This window comes from Biomphalaria glabrata, chromosome 4 (assembly GCF_947242115.1).
Source record: "Biomphalaria glabrata chromosome 4, xgBioGlab47.1, whole genome shotgun sequence".
In the NCBI taxonomy this organism is placed as follows: Eukaryota; Metazoa; Mollusca; class Gastropoda; family Planorbidae; genus Biomphalaria; species Biomphalaria glabrata.
In genome coordinates, this window is record NC_074714.1 from 13,011,296 (window position 1) to 13,030,192 (window position 18,897).

Genomic DNA, 18,897 nt, shown 5'->3' on the forward strand with positions numbered 1-18,897 from the left:
ATGGTTGGGTTGGGTCTCAACCAAGCCTAAAATTTACCGTTTTTTAGGACATAAGTTTAACTGTGCTTGTTGTTAAGACTGCGCGCCAATGTAGTTCTTCTTTTGTAATTTGTACTAGCATCATGTTATTCATTGTGCTACCACTGGACATTCTCAACGTTAAATCCAACCACGCTGACACACACTTAACATAACAAAAACATCGTGTTGCCGAAGTTTATTACCAAGAAGCTACCAGTCGCAGTGGCCTATATTTGCTAATTCCATTGCGGTAGCTATCGTGTCAAGCAATTTACATGGTATAATAACAAAGTATAAGATAGGAGCTACAGTAGTCCAATGACTTTTCGCAGATCCGACCATGATCCAACTTTTGCAGAAGGGTTTTAAAAAATACAAAAATACTCCCGCGTTTTTCGAACGGTATTTCGAAACCAAAAATATCATGTTAAGAGCTTGCATAGTAATTTGTATTATATCAAATCATGTCGTATCAAATATTCTAGTTTATGAGAACTGATCTGGTTTTCGAAGCGCTCTCGCAAGACCTACGTAGTGGGGATTGGGCTAGTATTTTTCGACTGTGGGATGGATGTCAAATGTAGGCCCTAATCGTTTGAGAAACACTGCTCTAGTGTAAGACATTGAATTGCGAGACAATAAACTTTTAATACGCAAAAATTAAAAATACTTAAAAAACAAACTTTTGTTAAGTGTATCCATTAGTTTGGATCAGTCATGCAATTAAATTTGTAATTTTTTACGAAGGTGGGGTCGAACGTATGCCAAAAGCAGTCTTTTTTGGTGAGCTAAAATGTGGTCGACCTAACAGAGGTGGCCCACGAAAACGCTTTAAAGACCAGCTTAGGCGTCAACTTTCCTTAGCTGACATAGAAGAGAGCACCTGGTTGCATGCGGATTCAGAACGAGACAGTCGGGGGTAACTAACATAGACCGCGGGATACATATTTGAGACCAAAAATACTGCATTCGGACTCGAAGACAAACACACCTTATTATTGTCAGTAGTGATGGCATAGTCCAGATTTTTAGTTTTGATCATGTCTAGATGAAGATATAAAAAGTAAGTATTTATATTGATACTTAAATATATTCATGCATTAGATTATCTAAATAATCGAATTTTTAGAACTAATCTAGATCTCTAGTTACTAGATTCTAGATCTAGGCAAGTTGAACATATAAATAATATAAAATCTAGCCTTAATTTTTTCTTCCAAATGATGTTGTTTTTTTTTTTTTGGGGGGGGGGGGGGGAAGGGGGGGGCAAGGGAGATCATTCTGGCTTTATTTGTAACTTTGTCAACACTATGTCGGCCGATCTTCGTTTGATAAAATAAATTTAATACAAGTATCTAGATCTAGAGCTAGATCTATTCTAGATCCAGTATAACTCACTAAAAGTCTAACTCTGTCTCTTAGCTCACTCTGTCACTCTAGTCGATTTTCTAGTAGTAGTAGTCTAGATCTACGCACGGTTACGGTAATTTTCGTCTTCCAAACAACTACTTTGAAGTTTATTTTAAATAGAATCTAGATTCTAGATCTATGTCTATATTATATTATTATATAGATCTATAACTTTTGAACTACAATAGTACAAGTTACAAGTTATTGAAGTTTAAGTTAGTAAACTTAGTTAAGACAACTTAACTTAACTTAAGATGCTGCTGTTGGACCTCATTCACCATTCGTAAACAAACAACATTTAGCCATGTGACAATATTATATAACAATATTATTGAATATAGATGTAGATCTAAGTATTAATAAAACAACTTAAAAAACCTGTCACATGTTAACCATTGTGTCTTACGTAATTTGTATAGAAGAGATAGAGAATCACGTGGATAAATGTTGTTTGTTTACAATTGCCGAATTGGTGAATATGAGGTCCATTGTCTCAACCCCCCTTTTTTATGCTGTTTGATGATACCATGCTTAGTTAAGTTAGTACATACCTTGATCAATAATTACTTAAATTAGGGCACCAAAGAGAAACAAAATGAGAGGGGGAGATCAGGGTTGTTCCTTTCACTGTGTTTGTTTTAAAAAGCATATTTTTTGCTTTAGTAGCCTATTACTTAGTCTTTGGAGGTGCAGTGGCTGAGCTGTAATGCGCTTGGCTTTCAAACCAGGGGTCCCAGATTCGAATCCTGGTGAAGACAGGGATTTTTTCATTTTGGGATCCATCCATCTCTAATGGGCACCTGACATTAGTTGGGAAACGTAAAGGCGGTTGGTCATTGTGCTGGCCATACAACACCCTCATTAGCCATAGGCCACAGAAACAGATGACCTTTACATCATCTGCCCTATAGACCACTTACAAGGAAATTTACTACTTTACTTACTTAGTCTTTAGATTGCCTTCTAGTCTTTTGTACATTTGTATTGCATTAGTGATATGTGGCAAAATATTAATAAAATAGTAAAAAAATAAATATAGAAATAAAATAGTGAAAAAAAAAAGTAGTTTCATTAATGTCATATATATGTAATAAACACATATTTACAGAAAGGCTTAGATGACATATATGTGTGGTTTTAGGCCTATTTAGAAGCATTTTAAATAGTTAGTGTTTAGCTGTCCTAGAAGAAAAAAGTGGCATTGTTATACCAGTGCTCTTTGAACCCAAGTAAAACCTTTGTTTTTCAGAGTAAATGAAACCAAATGTGTCTGAACTATAAAGAAATGGAGCATGAACAAAAACAATAGACTAGTGTCACGTATCAAGGCCAAGTTTTAATTAAAAAATATTAAATAATAAACTCAAGTCAAGGTTATAAATCGTTTTTTCCAATGACATAGCTATCTCGCGTGTAACACTTGATAGAAAATTATTTGATTAGCTGAAGAAATGATTTCATTGGTTAAGCCAAATATCTTAGTTAAAAGGTCAAGTACAGGCGTGAGAGTTGGGAACAAAGGCACGAAGCTAGGATCAGTCTGTGTTGAGATTCTTAGATAGTAAAGACGTACATTAATTTTGAGTTAGAATAGATAGAGATCAGTTTTGTATTTATATTAGATCTTATAGAAATCTGAATATATTCATTATTTAAACTTAGTATGAAGTTATTCATCTGATACAGTTTACTATTGTAAATACCATACTATATGTTTAGTGTTTCTCAGTTGATAAATTAAAGTTCTGTATTTGAATTGAAAAGGATCTTCTTCATTGAATCTCTAAGATTACATTTAGATCTAGAGATATACATTTATAGAATCCTCGGCATCACGGTTACAAGATATAAGCACCCCTGACAATTCGGTAAAGATCAACTAACAAGAGAGAAACTTTCAAGTAGCGACAGTCAAGCTCTTTAACATCAAGATCCCAAGATCGTTAACTGTGATTACTAGTTTCATCATAGCTTTCAAAATAAAGGCTCATTTTCACAACTATAGTGGGGTGGGGTAATATCAGAAATTATACTTCTGGCACCCTTCTATTTGCAGGACTTCTTTGTTCATTATTACACTTGTGGTAGTTTAAGTGCTAATAAATTAAAATTAAAAAAATGCATCTAGTATAGTTATTTAAACTTAACTTCAGTAAAGCCAAGCCAAACTACAACTTATTTAAAACACTCCCTCATTGTTCCTCATTTCATTAAACACAATTATTATGATATAGATTTATCTATAAATATTTATGTATATATAATGACATTTTAATTTGATTATTAAACACAAAATACAGTTTTAGACATGCAAAAGTGTTAAAGATTGTCTATAGAAAAATTTTAAGTTTTTATCTGTATTAAATTTGCTTCTAAGAAAAATAAAAAAGTATTACTTATATTTAAATTTTTGTTCTAGAAATCAACCTTTGTAAACACCAGACCATGAGAATATGATGCCGTGAAGGCTACCATTATTAAAAAAAAATGATTAAAACTTTTCACCCAGTAAGTCATGAGGATGATCCACTTAAAAATGATATAGATTTTGGTAAGTTATGAAGTTTTTCTTTAAAATTATTTCTTTGTGTGCATAACATTATAGGAAATGTATGTAAAAGAAATAGTTAAGAGAATTGTTAAAAACTCACTATCACAGAAAGCCTAAATATTTGCTTTTTAATGTTTTTATATGTCAATTCTTTAGCTTATTCAAATTATTTTCTATTTGTTTCATGCAACTAGCTGTCATAATGATGTCTCGTGACTGTGTCTGTGTGACTGTCCGACTTGAGCTTTGTTCCTATGTTGGTTTTTTGACTGTCCATCACAGTTTGAAAGATATTTGGGTTGAGGTGCTAATAATAGCAATGGCACTTTCTTTGATTCTGAAGATTAAGGAGGATTTCAGTGTTTCATATGACTTCACAAACCCCAGCTGCAACCTGCATATTTTATTCGCTTCTCCCGCAGACAAAGCAGTTGTCAGCCGGTGGTATATTTAAGTCTTTTGTGCCTGTTTTCAGTAAGTGCTTTTCTTTAGGTGTCAAATGTGTGTCCCGCGACCTTTGTGAAAGATCTTCAATGGTTGTTTAGAGGTCATCTGCTGCCAGCTACTGTCCTCAGTGCCAGTGAGGGTAAAATGGCAACTGAGTTGATCTTTACTGTCCACAGCAGCCTCCAGCAGAACATAGTTATTTGTAATGTAGTCTTGCCAGCATATGCCCATTATGGAACGAAGGCACCTTTGATGGAAGCGTTGGAAGATACTTAAATGCCTTTAATAGAGGACCCAGGTCTCAGAGCTATAATTACAAATTTTAAAAATTTGATGCTTTATGCTACAGCATCAAATTAATACATTTTGATTATAAATCTTGTCCCCTTTTTTGTCCAAAAAATTGTTTAACTGAATTCAACCTTATTATTCAGTGTTTGTTCTTATCAAATGGAATCCTATATACTGAAAACAAAAGTACAACTTATTTGAAATGATCTTATACTAAACAATAAACTTATTCAAATGTTTATTTGTTCAGCTTGTACTAGCAAAATACTGCTTTGATCCTATACCTTTTTGTTTTGAGACCTTAGATCTTACTAGGGAAGGTTGGAGTTGTCCTGTTTCTGTTCTCAATAAAGTTTTCTGATGTGTTTGTTGCATCATCATCATCATCAAACTCCATTTGAGTGAGGGCTTGAGAGGCTCAAATCCTCTCTTGCAAAAGCCTTGGACAGAAACCCCGCTGTCTTGCATAGTGCATAAATGTCGCCACACAGGTCGAGAATTTTTGGTTTCCCAGACCTGTCGAGACGGGGATCAGCAAGTCTGGGGCAGTTGTATTGTTGCATCAACTGCTTTACTTTCCTCAACAAATTTTGGTGGAACTAAAGCATGCCTCCAAGTACATTCTCTGTGAGTAATGCAGTTTGGCAGAAAATTTCTAATTATTCTCACAAGATTGATGTGCTGCAGCTTGACTATTCTAATTTAACAGAATGTTTACATGCATCTTTTCAGAGCCTAAATGCACCTGCTGCCCCACAGGCAGAAGTGGCCACCGAATAATTGTAGCAGATGATTGTTTATATTCACTTGGAGGTTATAATCCTAATTATGAGCACTTTGTATCCCATAATCAGTTGCTGAATCACTCAATCTTCAAAGAGGTAAAAATAGGCTTTTTTTTAAATAAATATTTTGTTTTCTGCACTTTTCTGCTTATTACAAGCTTTTTTTTTTTTCAATAAAAGTCAATTTGAGATTTATGTCAATGAAGAATTAGTTAAGATTTAAATATTTCATAACTATTTTTGATGAGTGTACTTTAGAGGCAACAGGCATCAAGGTATCTGTAAAAGTCTTTTAAATAATCAGGATCAAGTTCTTGTTTGGACCTACACTGGTCAAGGGAGGTTTCTATGGCTAACAGTGAACATGGTTAATTTTATTGGTTGGTTTTACTTTCCCTAATGAACATTAGGTGCTCATTAGATAGAGGTAAACTCCAGGATGTCCCTAATTCTGGATGACTGAAATTCTTAATTGAGGTCATTATTCAATTCAAAGCTTTTGCATCTAAGCAGATCCATTATCAGAACAATAAAGTTCTTTAATTTAGAGATGGTGTAGACATTAAATATGCTTTAATTTAAAAAAAAAGTGTTTGGTAAATGGCTGCTAAGAAGAGTCTAACAAACTGCTGCACCCTAAATCTTTGAAATTTAGTTCCTGATAGTTTTTCTTATTCTTAAAGAAATTTCAAAGTATTCCAGATTTTATCTTGTCTAGTTCTAAATGGGTCTCCTTCTTCTATTTGGTAGCTTTACAAATTTTGTCTGTTGGCAAAGACTTATCCACAGAAATAAACCGGTGGTGCTAAATGCTGATTCTCTTCTTTAGGTACCTTTTAGCTCTCAAATGAAGACAATAAAAGATGATATTAATATGTACCTGACTATCAAACATATTCATTTTCACACACGTTATATTTGTTATTTTAAAAGTTATGGAAAATAAATCTGAGCACAAAGAAGTGGCAACTGATAGATGACTTCAACAGTGTTCCTCCTACTGTAGCCTCTCATACAAGTAAGTGCTAACTGAATATCTTTTGTACATTAAATTTATATAATTTAAAATTACTTTATTTCATGAATTCTCTTTTATTACCTTTAAGAATAGGACATTTACTTCTATCAACAGTTGCTAAAGTGGGGAGATGGCTTTTTCTTTTTGGTGGAACTTCAATTCCCTTTGGAGAGACTCCAACTAGTGCCCTGTACAGATATGACCTGAACAACCCGATCAACGATGGTCACAATAGTCTCAAGGAGAGGAGCAACCGTTGGCACTTAATCCCTGTGACTGGAGATGTACCAGAAGAAAGATATGGACATGTCAGCTTTTTGTATTTGTGGTTTTTATTTAATCACTCAATGAATAGATGTATAGATCTAAAAGAAAATTATGTGGAGAATTTTACATTAATTTGAAAAATAAACTTTTATTGTTAGGTCATAAACTTTTCAAACTACCAGTGTATTTATTAGGGGTGCACCGGATAGTCGCTCCGGCTCCGGCTTCTGCCGAATATCCGGCGTTTTTTACTATCCGGTGCTATTCGGCTCCGGTCGGATATCACTACCGGATAGTAAACCGGATAGTAAAAAATACACCTATTTAATATGCATTAAGTGGACCTCGTTCCATTAATGTCTGTTGTTGAATGTATTAATGTTTATATTAAAACAAAATAATGTGCTTAAAAATAGAGCCATTATGAATATGTACTAAACATCGTTTATTATAAAGACAAGGCATGTTAATAACTTAATAACTAAATAGAAATGAAACTTTACATCATTAATGGGCTTTATATACAGAGCTGCAATGGCTGGCACTTTTTTCAATTTGTCTTGACCTTTGAGTAGGTTAGTTAACATGTTAAAATGCTACATTCCTTGACTACGTCATGCTGACCAGACGTCTGTCTAGCTGTGTGGGTATATCTCCAGAGGTAGTGATGAACAACTCCCACCCCTTTTATTTGTTTAGTCCATCACATTGAGTTTTTTTTATAGGTAGGCGACCCAATGTAAATACGATGGACGTAGGTTTAATGTCAGCGTATTGACACTCTCTAAAGGTCACACCTTTCGAGGGAACTAAGTTTGTTTACTTAGTAGTTAATCTTTATTAGGGGGGCTGGACTACAAGAGCCACACCTCTAAGGTAACTAGGTATATTTCCAGATGAACAACTCCATCCCCCTTTTATTTGTTTCGTTCATCACAATGAGTTCATTGATTGACAGGTGACCCCAAGTCAGATACGATGGACGTAAGCACTCTCTAGAGGTCACACGAGGGAACTATGTTTGTTTACTTAGTAGTTAATCTTAATTGGGGGGGGGGGGACTGGACTTCAAGCCAAACATCTACACAGGTATCCGGACAAAGAGTTTGCTAATTTGGAGAAAAATCTTAATCACATGGTTGGGCTAGAGGCCACACCTTTTCAAGTATGCCGAGTTACTTGAAATATAAATCTCAATTATTAAGCTGGACTAAAGATCAAACGCATCTAAACGAGTGACCTTTAGCTACACAGAACACAAACCGCGAGATTATATAGCCCAGTAAGCCAGTAACTAATTATTTTGTAGAAGACACGACCAGGGCTATTTTTAAATGGAGAGCTAAACACCCCCTACTCTTTATTTTATTTTTTTGGTCCTTGACACGCAATTTATTGATAGACATTGACCATTTATAAGCCAGAATGAAAAAACACAACGTGCTAACAAAGGATATTACACTGTCAATAAATATTACGGTTAAATAATTTTTCTAGCGTGTTAACTTGAATATTACTCCTGCAGTTAAGTGTCTTGATTTTTTTGTGCCTTGTATTAAAACATTTAGAAAGAAAGCTAATTTCTTTGTTGAATTCTTTTGACTTAATAAATAACGAAAAACCTTACAGTACATTTTAAAATCGCATAAAATAAATTGAATAATTGTACCGCAGTTAGATCTAGCAAACAAAGAAACAATATGCTGGAGCGTAAAAAAAACAAAACAACCCTTGACCTCTAACTAGTGGGCGGGTATAATTTATCTATATGCTTGACTGACCATGCCAATGTGTTATCTTTTTTGACTGACACCCAACTATATTGCGTGCGTATGCTCAAGGAAAAAAAACAATGCTTGATGGTTAACACAAACAACTATACACACTACAATAGGATTACATGTGTAGGCTCACTAGGTATATCTGACCACGTTGTTGGTCTGAAATTCATGAACACATACATCCGACCACTATACAAGGCAGATTGTACATTACTTATGAGATTTACATTAGTAACTAGCTAAATATATACTAACATTATTTACATTGACCTTCCTACACACATCCTTTACAGTGGGTGGCATCGTACATACACACAGACACACTTATGCTATACAGATTTTTAGAAATACTGTTAAGTTTGAATAAATCAATCAGTAACAGAGTTTAAAACAATAAGGTATATAAAAGAAAAAAAAACAACCAACCAATATAGATATGTTATTTAACAGTTTCGTAAAATGTTCAGCAACACAAGCTATTAACAAGACACTTAGGTATCCGGCTCCGGCCCCGGCTGAATATCAAATTTTACTATCCGGTCATATCCGGCTCCAGTCGGATATCAAAAAGTACTATCCGGTGCACCCCTAGTATTTATCAAAACCTTTATTGCTGAATAAGAGAATAGTCTCTTGCACAGGTTAAACTCATAAAATCCAATAGTAAATCAACTGCTGTACTGAGTTTAGTAGTATAGTTATCCCTTTCAGACCATGCAATCTATAGGTCAAATAATGTAAAGTCATCTGTTTCTAAGGCCCATATAACAAGTGTGTCAAATTGCCAACTGCCTTTACTTTTCCCCAACTAATGTCAGTTACCCATTAGGCTCTAAATATCCTGACATTAAAAATTCCAGCTTTCACCAGGATTTGAACCTAGGACCCTTCATTTCAGAAGCCAAGCGTTTCTAAGTATACTTTCACTTTATCAAATTCTGGGAGGGCTTCTTTTTTTTTGTTCCAATCCATGCATGTAAAGTATTTGACAATTTTTCAAAGTGATGTACTTTGTACACTAAAGCATCCATTATGTAAGATTATACACTTTAGAACTACTTTATACATTTTGTGGATCATAGTGTGAAAATAAAGTTGCTCAAATTTGAATCTTTGCCCAGATATTGACATTTCTCTCTGACACAATGACAAATACATTTTTACCAAATATTGTCATAACATTTCGAAAAGAAATTCATAAATTTTTTGTTTGTTTAGCCATTTTTTTTAATTTGAAACTTTAAAGACAAGCCTTTTATATCATTGGTATCATTGTGGTCTTGACTTATTAGCAATTTTATATTGGAGATTTATTTTTTTTTCTTAAATTTTATTTTATAATTTGATTAAAAAAGACATAATCAACAGCAATAAAAATTTTTTAAAAATGTGCTTGGTATGCCTAATTAATGATAACATTAAAATATTTCTTTGTTTTGGAAGATGGACTTTTAGTGTAAGAACTCTAGATCCAAGTTAATGTGTGCTGTCTTGTTCTAAATGCATGGAATATTGCCATTCTATATTGAAAAGTTTTTTTGTTAATCTGCTTTCTATTCTCAGACAATGACCATGGTTTATCCAGATGTATTTATAATAGGTGGAACTACTGGCTATATTTACAACACAGATGTTTATCACTTGGACCTCAGGGGCCCAGTGGGCATCTGGACAAAGCTGAGTTCTGACAGTGATCCTGGGCAACCTGTAGGAAGGTTTGACTTCTTTTTTTTGTCAAAGCAGACATAACAAAGTATTTTTTAAAGCTATGCTATGTTTTCTGAGTTGTTCCTAGTCAGTAGTGTGTAAAATATAATAAAAATTATGATTAAATATGTTTCAACCATTTCATAGTATGACAGGCACTTGGGAATAGGATTGGGGGGGGGGGGGGGGGGGGGCTGGCTATTATAGGAACTTAAGTGTAAGAAAAAATTGGGACAACTATGGAAATATAAGAGTGGCCATCTGTTGATGATATAAGAATGGGGTGTAACAACCTTCATGAAAATAAGTTGTTTTGGTAAATATAGATTTTATGGTACTTGTAGGATGTATGGAGCTGTCAAAAGCCTGATGAAAATGTCAACAAAAAAAAATTCAATAGTTGTAGTTCTGGGACTAATAAAAAAAAGCAAAAAAAAAAAGGTTTTCTTTTGACCATCTGCACCTTACTTTGGTAGTGGATTTCGTTGGCTTTGTGTCTTGATGTCTGAAACTAGATGTTTTTAAGTATTCTTCCTTATCAGTAGAAGTAATTGATGTCTGGTCTTTATATAATATCTGTGGAGTGCTTCTGTTTTGCTTTTCTCTTTAAATTTATGAAAATTTGTATCGCTTTATAGTTTTTGATATGCTGTACCAAATAGTAAACATCATGGTAAATGGTAAAAAAAAAAGTTGATTGAGAATATTAAAATAAGAAAAACCAAATATACAAGTTCGGCTGATATTTGGATGTAAGCCTTTGTCAGAAACAAATGAGAAAACAAGCTAAATATTTCACAAATACTGGTTGACAGTTTGTGGACATAAAAAAAAAATATTACTTTTTTTACTCAATGATTTATTTGGGTGTTGTTTTAATGGATGATCTTTGCTTCCATAGAGATACATTAGGACTGGGTGGATTGAGAAATATTTTCTTTTCCAGAATACTGAATCTAATGGTTAAAAACAACAGAATTTACACACTGAACCATTCAGCCATTTCATTTCATTGTATTTATTGTTCCTAATTTATATGTTAAGAAAAGTTTCAGGACAATTAGTGTTGAAAAGTTCAAGTGTTTATCTTTAAAAAGTAATATAATGATTCTATCCTTTGAGATATTTACATAAAAAGGATTTCTTCTTTTAAATTTGTGTGTGTGTGTTATACTAGACAAAGATCATCTACTTTGGCCTTAAAAAATATTTATGTAAATTATTATTCTACTTTTTTTTTTACTATCATTACCGTTACAATATTTTTTCACAAAAATATTTTGATTACAAACAATTTTAACCTTAAAGTAAAATGAAAGTTCTCTTTATAATTACTGTATTTGTTTTGTGTTGAAACTTTTCACAGTAGCTCTCGTATATATAATGAAATAGCAATGCGTGCAAACAGTTTTTATCATTGAGATCTGGTTGTGGAGGAGCCCGGTTTGGGTTTAGCGTGGGTAATGAGCCATCCAACAGCATCAATGAAGTCAGCCAAAAAAATGCTGTCTAGTAGTTGTGTAAGTTCTGAAAATAGATATATAATCATCAGGACATCCACTCTGTTATCAGCAGTGGACACTTTGGTTTGCTTGGGCATGTACACCAATGCCACAGGGTCGACTCCCAAAAATTGTATATATTGACTGTATTCAGATCCTTTCCAACTAATCTCTACTAACTTGAAAAATATATTTATTTTAAAACAGTTAATTTTCTGATGATCAAAACAGTGTGAAAAAGGGAAAACTCTTAACTGCTGACATGAGCTTTGATCTGCGCACTGATTCCTTCCAAATAACTAAAAGTGCTAATGATGACGTTTTTCTTTTCATTTAAATCACTTGTCTATTTCTAGTTTCCAGGACTGAGGGGAATAAAAGTAGTCTAAATTAGGATGGATAATAAGTTAATAACTGGGCTAATGCTTTAAACTGCTTCACATAAACCAAAGTTATTTTTTCTGAAAATGATGAAAAAAGATACCACTGGACTTCAAATTGTCTTGATTTTTCATGCAATTAAAAAAAAAAACACTACTCTCTGCAGATACAGACATGAAACTGTCTATGATGGGGAAAATTTGTATGTATTTGGAGGTGGAACAGATGAGCATTCTTTTTCACTTATGATTGTAAGATAAATTCAATAAAATCTTGTTTGTTTTTTTTTTACTTCTTTAGTTAATTTTTTTGTTTTTACATTTGAGAAATTTGCAACAGGCCGTTTAAATTTAATTTTTCATTAAAAGTGTTTAAATCAATTGTGTCTTGCCAAAACTAAAAGTTTGCAAACTTCTTTTTATCCGTTTCCTTTGTCTTGTACTCTTTCTCAAACATATTGAGTTATTTTAATTTTCTTTCTTTCTCTTCCTATCATAGTCTTTCACATTTCAATCCTTCAAGTATTGTTTTGCTGAGTTTTGAATTATAGTTTTTAGTTGTTAGTACAATGTTTTGTATTTATTACAGATTCATGTGTTTAATCTAAAATCTCGTATGTGGGGAAACCTTAAGACTTATCCAGATCCTCAACATGGTAATTGCACAAGTCTTTTTTTAACTTTGGTTGTGGGCTTGATAAGTTCTTAGTCTTGTGATTTAAAATATTTTTAAGCCAATGGTTTTACTCTAAATTTGTCAACCTTTTGTTACATGTACAGTGCAACATATATATCTCTAAATCTGACTGTGTTGACTCAGAAATTTTTAAAATGTTAAGTATTCAACCTAATGATTTGCACAAAAGCTGAACTCGCCAATTTTTAATCATTGCAATAACTTGCAGTTCACTTTTACTGAATTTTCTGCAATGGCAATATTAATGATCTCATTTAGTTGAGGATTGTTTTCATTGTGCAAAACTTGAGCATTTAAAACAATTACATGGCGTTATTTCACCCATAGAATATATTAGAATAAACATCTTCTGTTTGGGACTCCTCAAATCAAGAAAACATAAAGAAAATAGAATAGGCTCAAAATAGAGTAGTAAGATTTATAGCAAACTAATATTTATATTTGTATACAGTAATACCATTAGTAAAAATCTAGAGAGTCTTTCGGACAGAGGACTAAAAAATAAATTAGCAATAATATTTAAAACACTGAACCCTAACTTAAAAATACACAAAGATTAAGGTACATTTCTTATTGCAAGTTTTAGGACAAACTCTTAATTAACATATGAATATGCATAGGATGTAATCTTTTTTGAAGGAACATCTGTACTTTATAAGATAAGAAGATATAGAAGTGCTTATATGATAGTGTACAAACTGGACAATCATGTTTGGCCACAATGAATCTATAGTATCTCTATGATATACTAAAATATCAACATTTCATTAAAGCCAAAATAAACTCTATTTTATCTTACAATCTACTTTAAAAAAGAAATATATAAATCATTTGTTCAACCATTTACTTTACATAACCATTAACTACAATATACTGTTTGTATGTCACTTTTGTTTGCCTTTCTTACAAACTTTTACAGTTTCTTTTAATTCGAGGTTTCACCAAAAAAAATATTTTCAATTTGAAATAAAAAATATTTAATGATAGTTTTTTTTTTTTGCTCATTTTTTTTTTTTGCCAATACTTATCAAAAAATTAATTTGAAACTTGATTTGTTTTTTCAATTTCTTATATTTTCAGGTTTTCCTATTCCTCGCAAATGTCATAGTTGTACTCAGTATAAAAATGGTGAGAAAGTAAAACCTAAAACTATGAGTATAAATACCTACACCTGTTGCTAACCCTTTTCACATTCATATATATGGCTGCTTTCTTTTCTTGATATTTTGACTGTCACCACAGATATTTTTATGATTGGAGGCCTCAATGGCACTACAACACAGACACAGGGTGTTATGAAAACATTTAGTGAAATTTGGAGATTCTCTCTTGACAATCACTTTTGGACGAAATATTCAGTCAAATTACCCACACCATTGTTCTTTCATTCTGCAGACCTTTGTGAGGTAATGTAGAATTGTATGATTGTTTTATAGAATTTCTAATCAGTAGATTAGGTTCAGTTAATGCGAGGTCTTAGGGTCTAATTTTTGACACTATGAATGGAACACTGAAGTGCTAGCAAAGGGTAATGAAGGAAGAAGCTGTGCAGAAATAAATACATTGGATGGAAAAATGTTGGATCTCGCAGAATAAAAAATTAGAGAGCTATAGCAATGAGAAAAAAATATTTGTTATGATACTGTGGTACTATTTTTTTATTCAAGTACTTTTTTGTTTGTTTTAATTGCTTTTGTATAGTGCAATGAATTTATTACATTTAGTGATCTGTGAGTTTAGCTTATTTAATGATTATATAGAGTAAACAACATTTATCTATCAGTAGCATTTTGTAAAACATTTATCAAAATAAGTCCCTATATCAAATCAAATAGGTTACTAAATTATCATCATGCCTTTAACTTTGATGGTTATAAAGTTATAACTATTGTTTAGGTTCTGCACCTGCCTATATGTTCTGTTTACATATCTGACACATTTGGTTTCATTTTTCTCAAAAATACTAAATTCAACTTAAGGCCAAGATTGACTGGTAAAAAAAATTATCTTTTTTTTTTTAACCTTCCCTGTAAGAGTGCTTAGAGCTATTTATAAGCCTGATGACTAAAGCTAACCCCTATCTTTGGCTTTTAAATAGACAAACAAACATGTGTTTCACTGCCAATGCTGTCCTTCTGAACCATAGCTTATAAATGAAAGAGGGTTGATAACGTTTGTGATCAATAAAAAAAATTCTTTGTGGGTAAGAAGTATAATGCAGATTAGATGGGTAGAGGAAGATGAACTCAGATGGCCTTGGTGTGTGACTGTGACATCAGTTAGTAACAGAGAAGGAGTATGAGAAAAATTACAACTTGAATGTCCGAAAAAATTGCTTAGAAAAAAAAAATTAAATAAATCCTATACTCTTAAGCAAGCAGTTCTTGTATATATGTGTATATATATATATATATATATATATATATATATATATATATATATATATATATATATATATATATAAATTTTATTTCAAAAACGGCTCTAACGATTTTTAAAAAAATTTAACACATTGGCCACAAGGGGAAAACTCGAGGTCGACCGCTATATTGATTTGAAAATGTTTCATTTTCAAAAAATTAATTTTGGCTAGATCGTAATATGAATGAAAATGTTTCCATGAATTCAGGGGAAAAAAACTTGACACGCTTACATCACTGGCTTACAGCAGTACACTAAAACATTTCTCCACAAACATAAACAAGTTTTAATGAATCAATAGACCTAATAAAACATTTGCGCACCATCTTATTGTAGGTTCTATTAGCCTTGTCAACAAAGTAAAAGTCACCTACATTGCTCTCCGCAATTAAAGTATAAACAATTTATTTGGTAAATAAATAGATGCCATTTATAGATATGACTAAATATTGACAGTTTAGATAGCTTAGAATAATTAACTTAGTTCTACTATGCAGGTACATTTTTTTTTGCTGGTAAATTATTAGAATGTGGTCAATCTTCGAAGTCTACTGTCCCATACCCAAACCAAGGAAATGGACATAACACAGCTTCTCTACGCCTTACTTGCTCAACTGACAAGATCTCCAGCTCGCAGTCAACGAATAAGCGTACGTTGCTGTCTCTTTTGGTTTAACCATAACCTCGGAAAAACGGAAGTCATGTTCCGGAATTCACCCAATAAAATCAACTCAGCCCCAATGAGCATCGTGAATGGACACACATGGTCGACACCTTTATAAATCTGGAAAGCATAGTATGAAATGAGGCATTGCTTTTAAGGGAGGTTTATAAGCATCTGATCAGGGCCAGTAGTACTTTTGGATGCCTCCAAGCAAGAGTGTGGCGAAATAAATCGTTCTGCCTGCCCACAAAATCAGTGTCTACCAAGCAGTGGTTCTCTTTACCTCTCTATGTTGATCTGAGACATGGGTATTTGACAGAAAGCAACTAAGACTTCTTGAACACTTTCACCAAAGATGTTTGCACACCATCATGGACATACGGTGGCAAGACCGCACTACAAACAGCTATGTTATAGCGAACGCCGGTATGAACTTCTTATAGTCCAACATTCATGCTGGGCAGGGCGCATATCCCAAATGGGGCTCTAACATCTGCCAAGGCTTTTTAGTGAGCTTAAAGGTGTTCTGCATAACAGAGGTGCTCAAAGGGAAATACTTCTTTACAATACTTGCGCAATGCTTTAAAGTCTCTTAGGGAGAAATGTACCATTTTAGTTTGTTACAAAGTGTATGTTTTAACCAATAAGTAGAGATTTTGCATCACTTGATTTTTTGTAATAAAGCCATAATTAATATGCTAATTGCAATATTAAATGTCTGAACATAATCATTTGAGAAGTTACACTGCAAAGACTTTCTACCAAGCCAATAATAGGCCAATAGTTTAACACAAAAGATACAATGTGAGCTTTGTTTTTCTAGACTACTGGGGAACTTTCTATTCGAATCGCCATGTATGGCATGTACAGTGTCATTTAGAACTAAAAGAACACAAAAACAACACTTCTGATTGTAGTCTTTACCCAATCGCTCATTTTCGTCATTAAAAAAAAGTTTCTAAAATACTACTACTACTTAATCCTGTGCACTCCCAGGGGAGCATAGGGCCGCAACCACACCTTTCCACTGAACTCGGTTCTGAGCAGCTTTCTTCATTTGCTCCCATGTCATTCCAGTACCCTCAGCTTCAGCTTCACTGATGACTGACCTCTTCCAGGTTTGCTTGGGTCTGCCCACTTTCCTCTTTTCTTGTGGGTTCCAGTCAAGTGCCTGCCTTGCAACATTGGTAGCTGGTTTTCACAGGGTGTGTCCTATCCAGCTCCATTTTCGTTTTATGATGTTTTGGGCTATGGGCTTTTGTCTAGTTCTCTCCCACAAATCGAAAGTAGTTATCTTTTCTGGCCACCTAATTCCTAATATCTGGCATAGGCATCTGTTAACAAAGGTCTGGAGCTTTTCCATATTTGTTTTAGTGACTCTCCAAGTTTCTGAACCGTATAGAAGGACAGACTTAACGTTTGTATTATAGATTCGTATCTTGTTGTTTAGAGATAATGCCTTAGAGCGCCAGATAGTTTGAGGAGTTGAAAAGGCAAAGCTAGCTTTATTGATCTGAATTAGTATATCATCATCAGCTCTGCCATCTTTTAAAATAAGTTCAGGTAAATATTTTTCCTTAATAAATTATTCCTCAGAGCGAGGCTCAGTCACCTGGTACTAAATAAATAAATTAATTATATATAATAATATATATATTATTAGTATATATGTATGTATATATTTGAAAAAAATTCACATTTGAAAGGGAAAAAAGTATTATAAAATTTAAACATGACTAATTGTTTGATAAGTGCTAGTTACTCTAAATATCATGAGAGGACATTTTTTTAAAGTTTTGAATTTTATATTTCAGCCCAAAGGTTGTATTTACATATTCGGTGGAGTCACCCATTACAAAAAAAATGAGCTGGTGAGAACCAAGAGGATCACACGTCTACGTGTGGCTCCAGGGAACTTGCTCGAGCTGGCCTGGGACATCATCTGTGATCTTATTCAAAACCGCTGGCAGGATGTAGACATGAATGAACTAGGGATACCTCTAATGTTGCAAGCAAGAGTCTCATAGTGTGTGATATTTATTGACCTTAGTATGTGTATATTTTCTTTGGAGTGTTTGGTGTTGTGCTGGACTAATTTGAAGAAGTAATGAGCCCGCTAGTTTGTTTTTCTTTCAATGTTAACACTGTGCTGTGCTCCGCTGAACAGACCTGATGGTTGAGACACATCATTGATGGTACTTAAAGTGGTAGAGCCAAAGTATTTCTAAAATCTTATGTTTTGATTTTCACACAATTAAATGTGCAAAAGTTGCTTGAGGTATCTAAATTAGAAGCATTAAAATTTTGTAAAAGTGTGTTGGGTATACTGTATTTTCTAATTGAAATATGCAAATTTTTGAAAATGATAACATACTTAAAACATTTCTGTTTATACATTTTAAGAATTATGATCCTTGATTATAATTAATTTTTTTTTTTTGTAAATAAATATCTTCAGCATTACTTTTAAAACTGAAAAACCTATTAACAACATTGCCTCTGATTGTATTGTTAATTGAAACGTTTATTTCAGCCTGTCATTCTATTTATCAATTTCATGAGGAGATAACTTTTCCTTGTAATTTTTAGAAAAAGAAAATAGGAACAATGTCTTAAAAAATGGCTTTTAACACTTCTGATTTAAACAGATAGGATTTTTTAGAAGATGTTCATAAAATATATACATATTTGAATCACATCATGTTTTACTATTAAATACTGCTTGGTTCTGACTTCTATCAAATGTGTTATAATTTTTGCCATTTTGAATGCAACACTAAAAAGATGGGTGGGACTGTCTCCTGGAAAGAATTTCAGCATTGACACTTTTGGATGGCCAAGTTCAACAAGTGAAAATTTTTTTTTTTTTTTTAAATACCGGGTATTAGGAGCTACCACATTTTACCAAGTGCGTCCCCAGGTGGCGGATAGGGGAATGACCCTTAGATATAAGGA

General features: G+C 33.1%; 1 protein-coding gene across 1 annotated transcript; it reads left to right on the forward strand.

Moving 5' to 3' along the window:
- Positions 1-1,316: 1,316 nt before the first annotated feature.
- LOC106052788 (kelch domain-containing protein 10-like) lies at positions 1,317-18,685 on the forward strand. Its single transcript, XM_013208267.2, has 11 exons — positions 1,317-1,504; positions 3,851-3,982; positions 5,453-5,601; positions 6,439-6,523; positions 6,638-6,831; positions 10,135-10,286; positions 12,328-12,412; positions 12,750-12,816; positions 13,938-13,985; positions 14,100-14,263; positions 17,757-18,685. Exons 2-11 carry the CDS (start codon positions 3,919-3,921, stop codon positions 17,967-17,969), a joined length of 1,221 nt encoding a protein of 406 aa, XP_013063721.2. The 5' UTR covers positions 1,317-1,504; positions 3,851-3,918; the 3' UTR covers positions 17,970-18,685.
- The last annotated feature ends 212 nt before the right edge of the window (positions 18,686-18,897 follow it).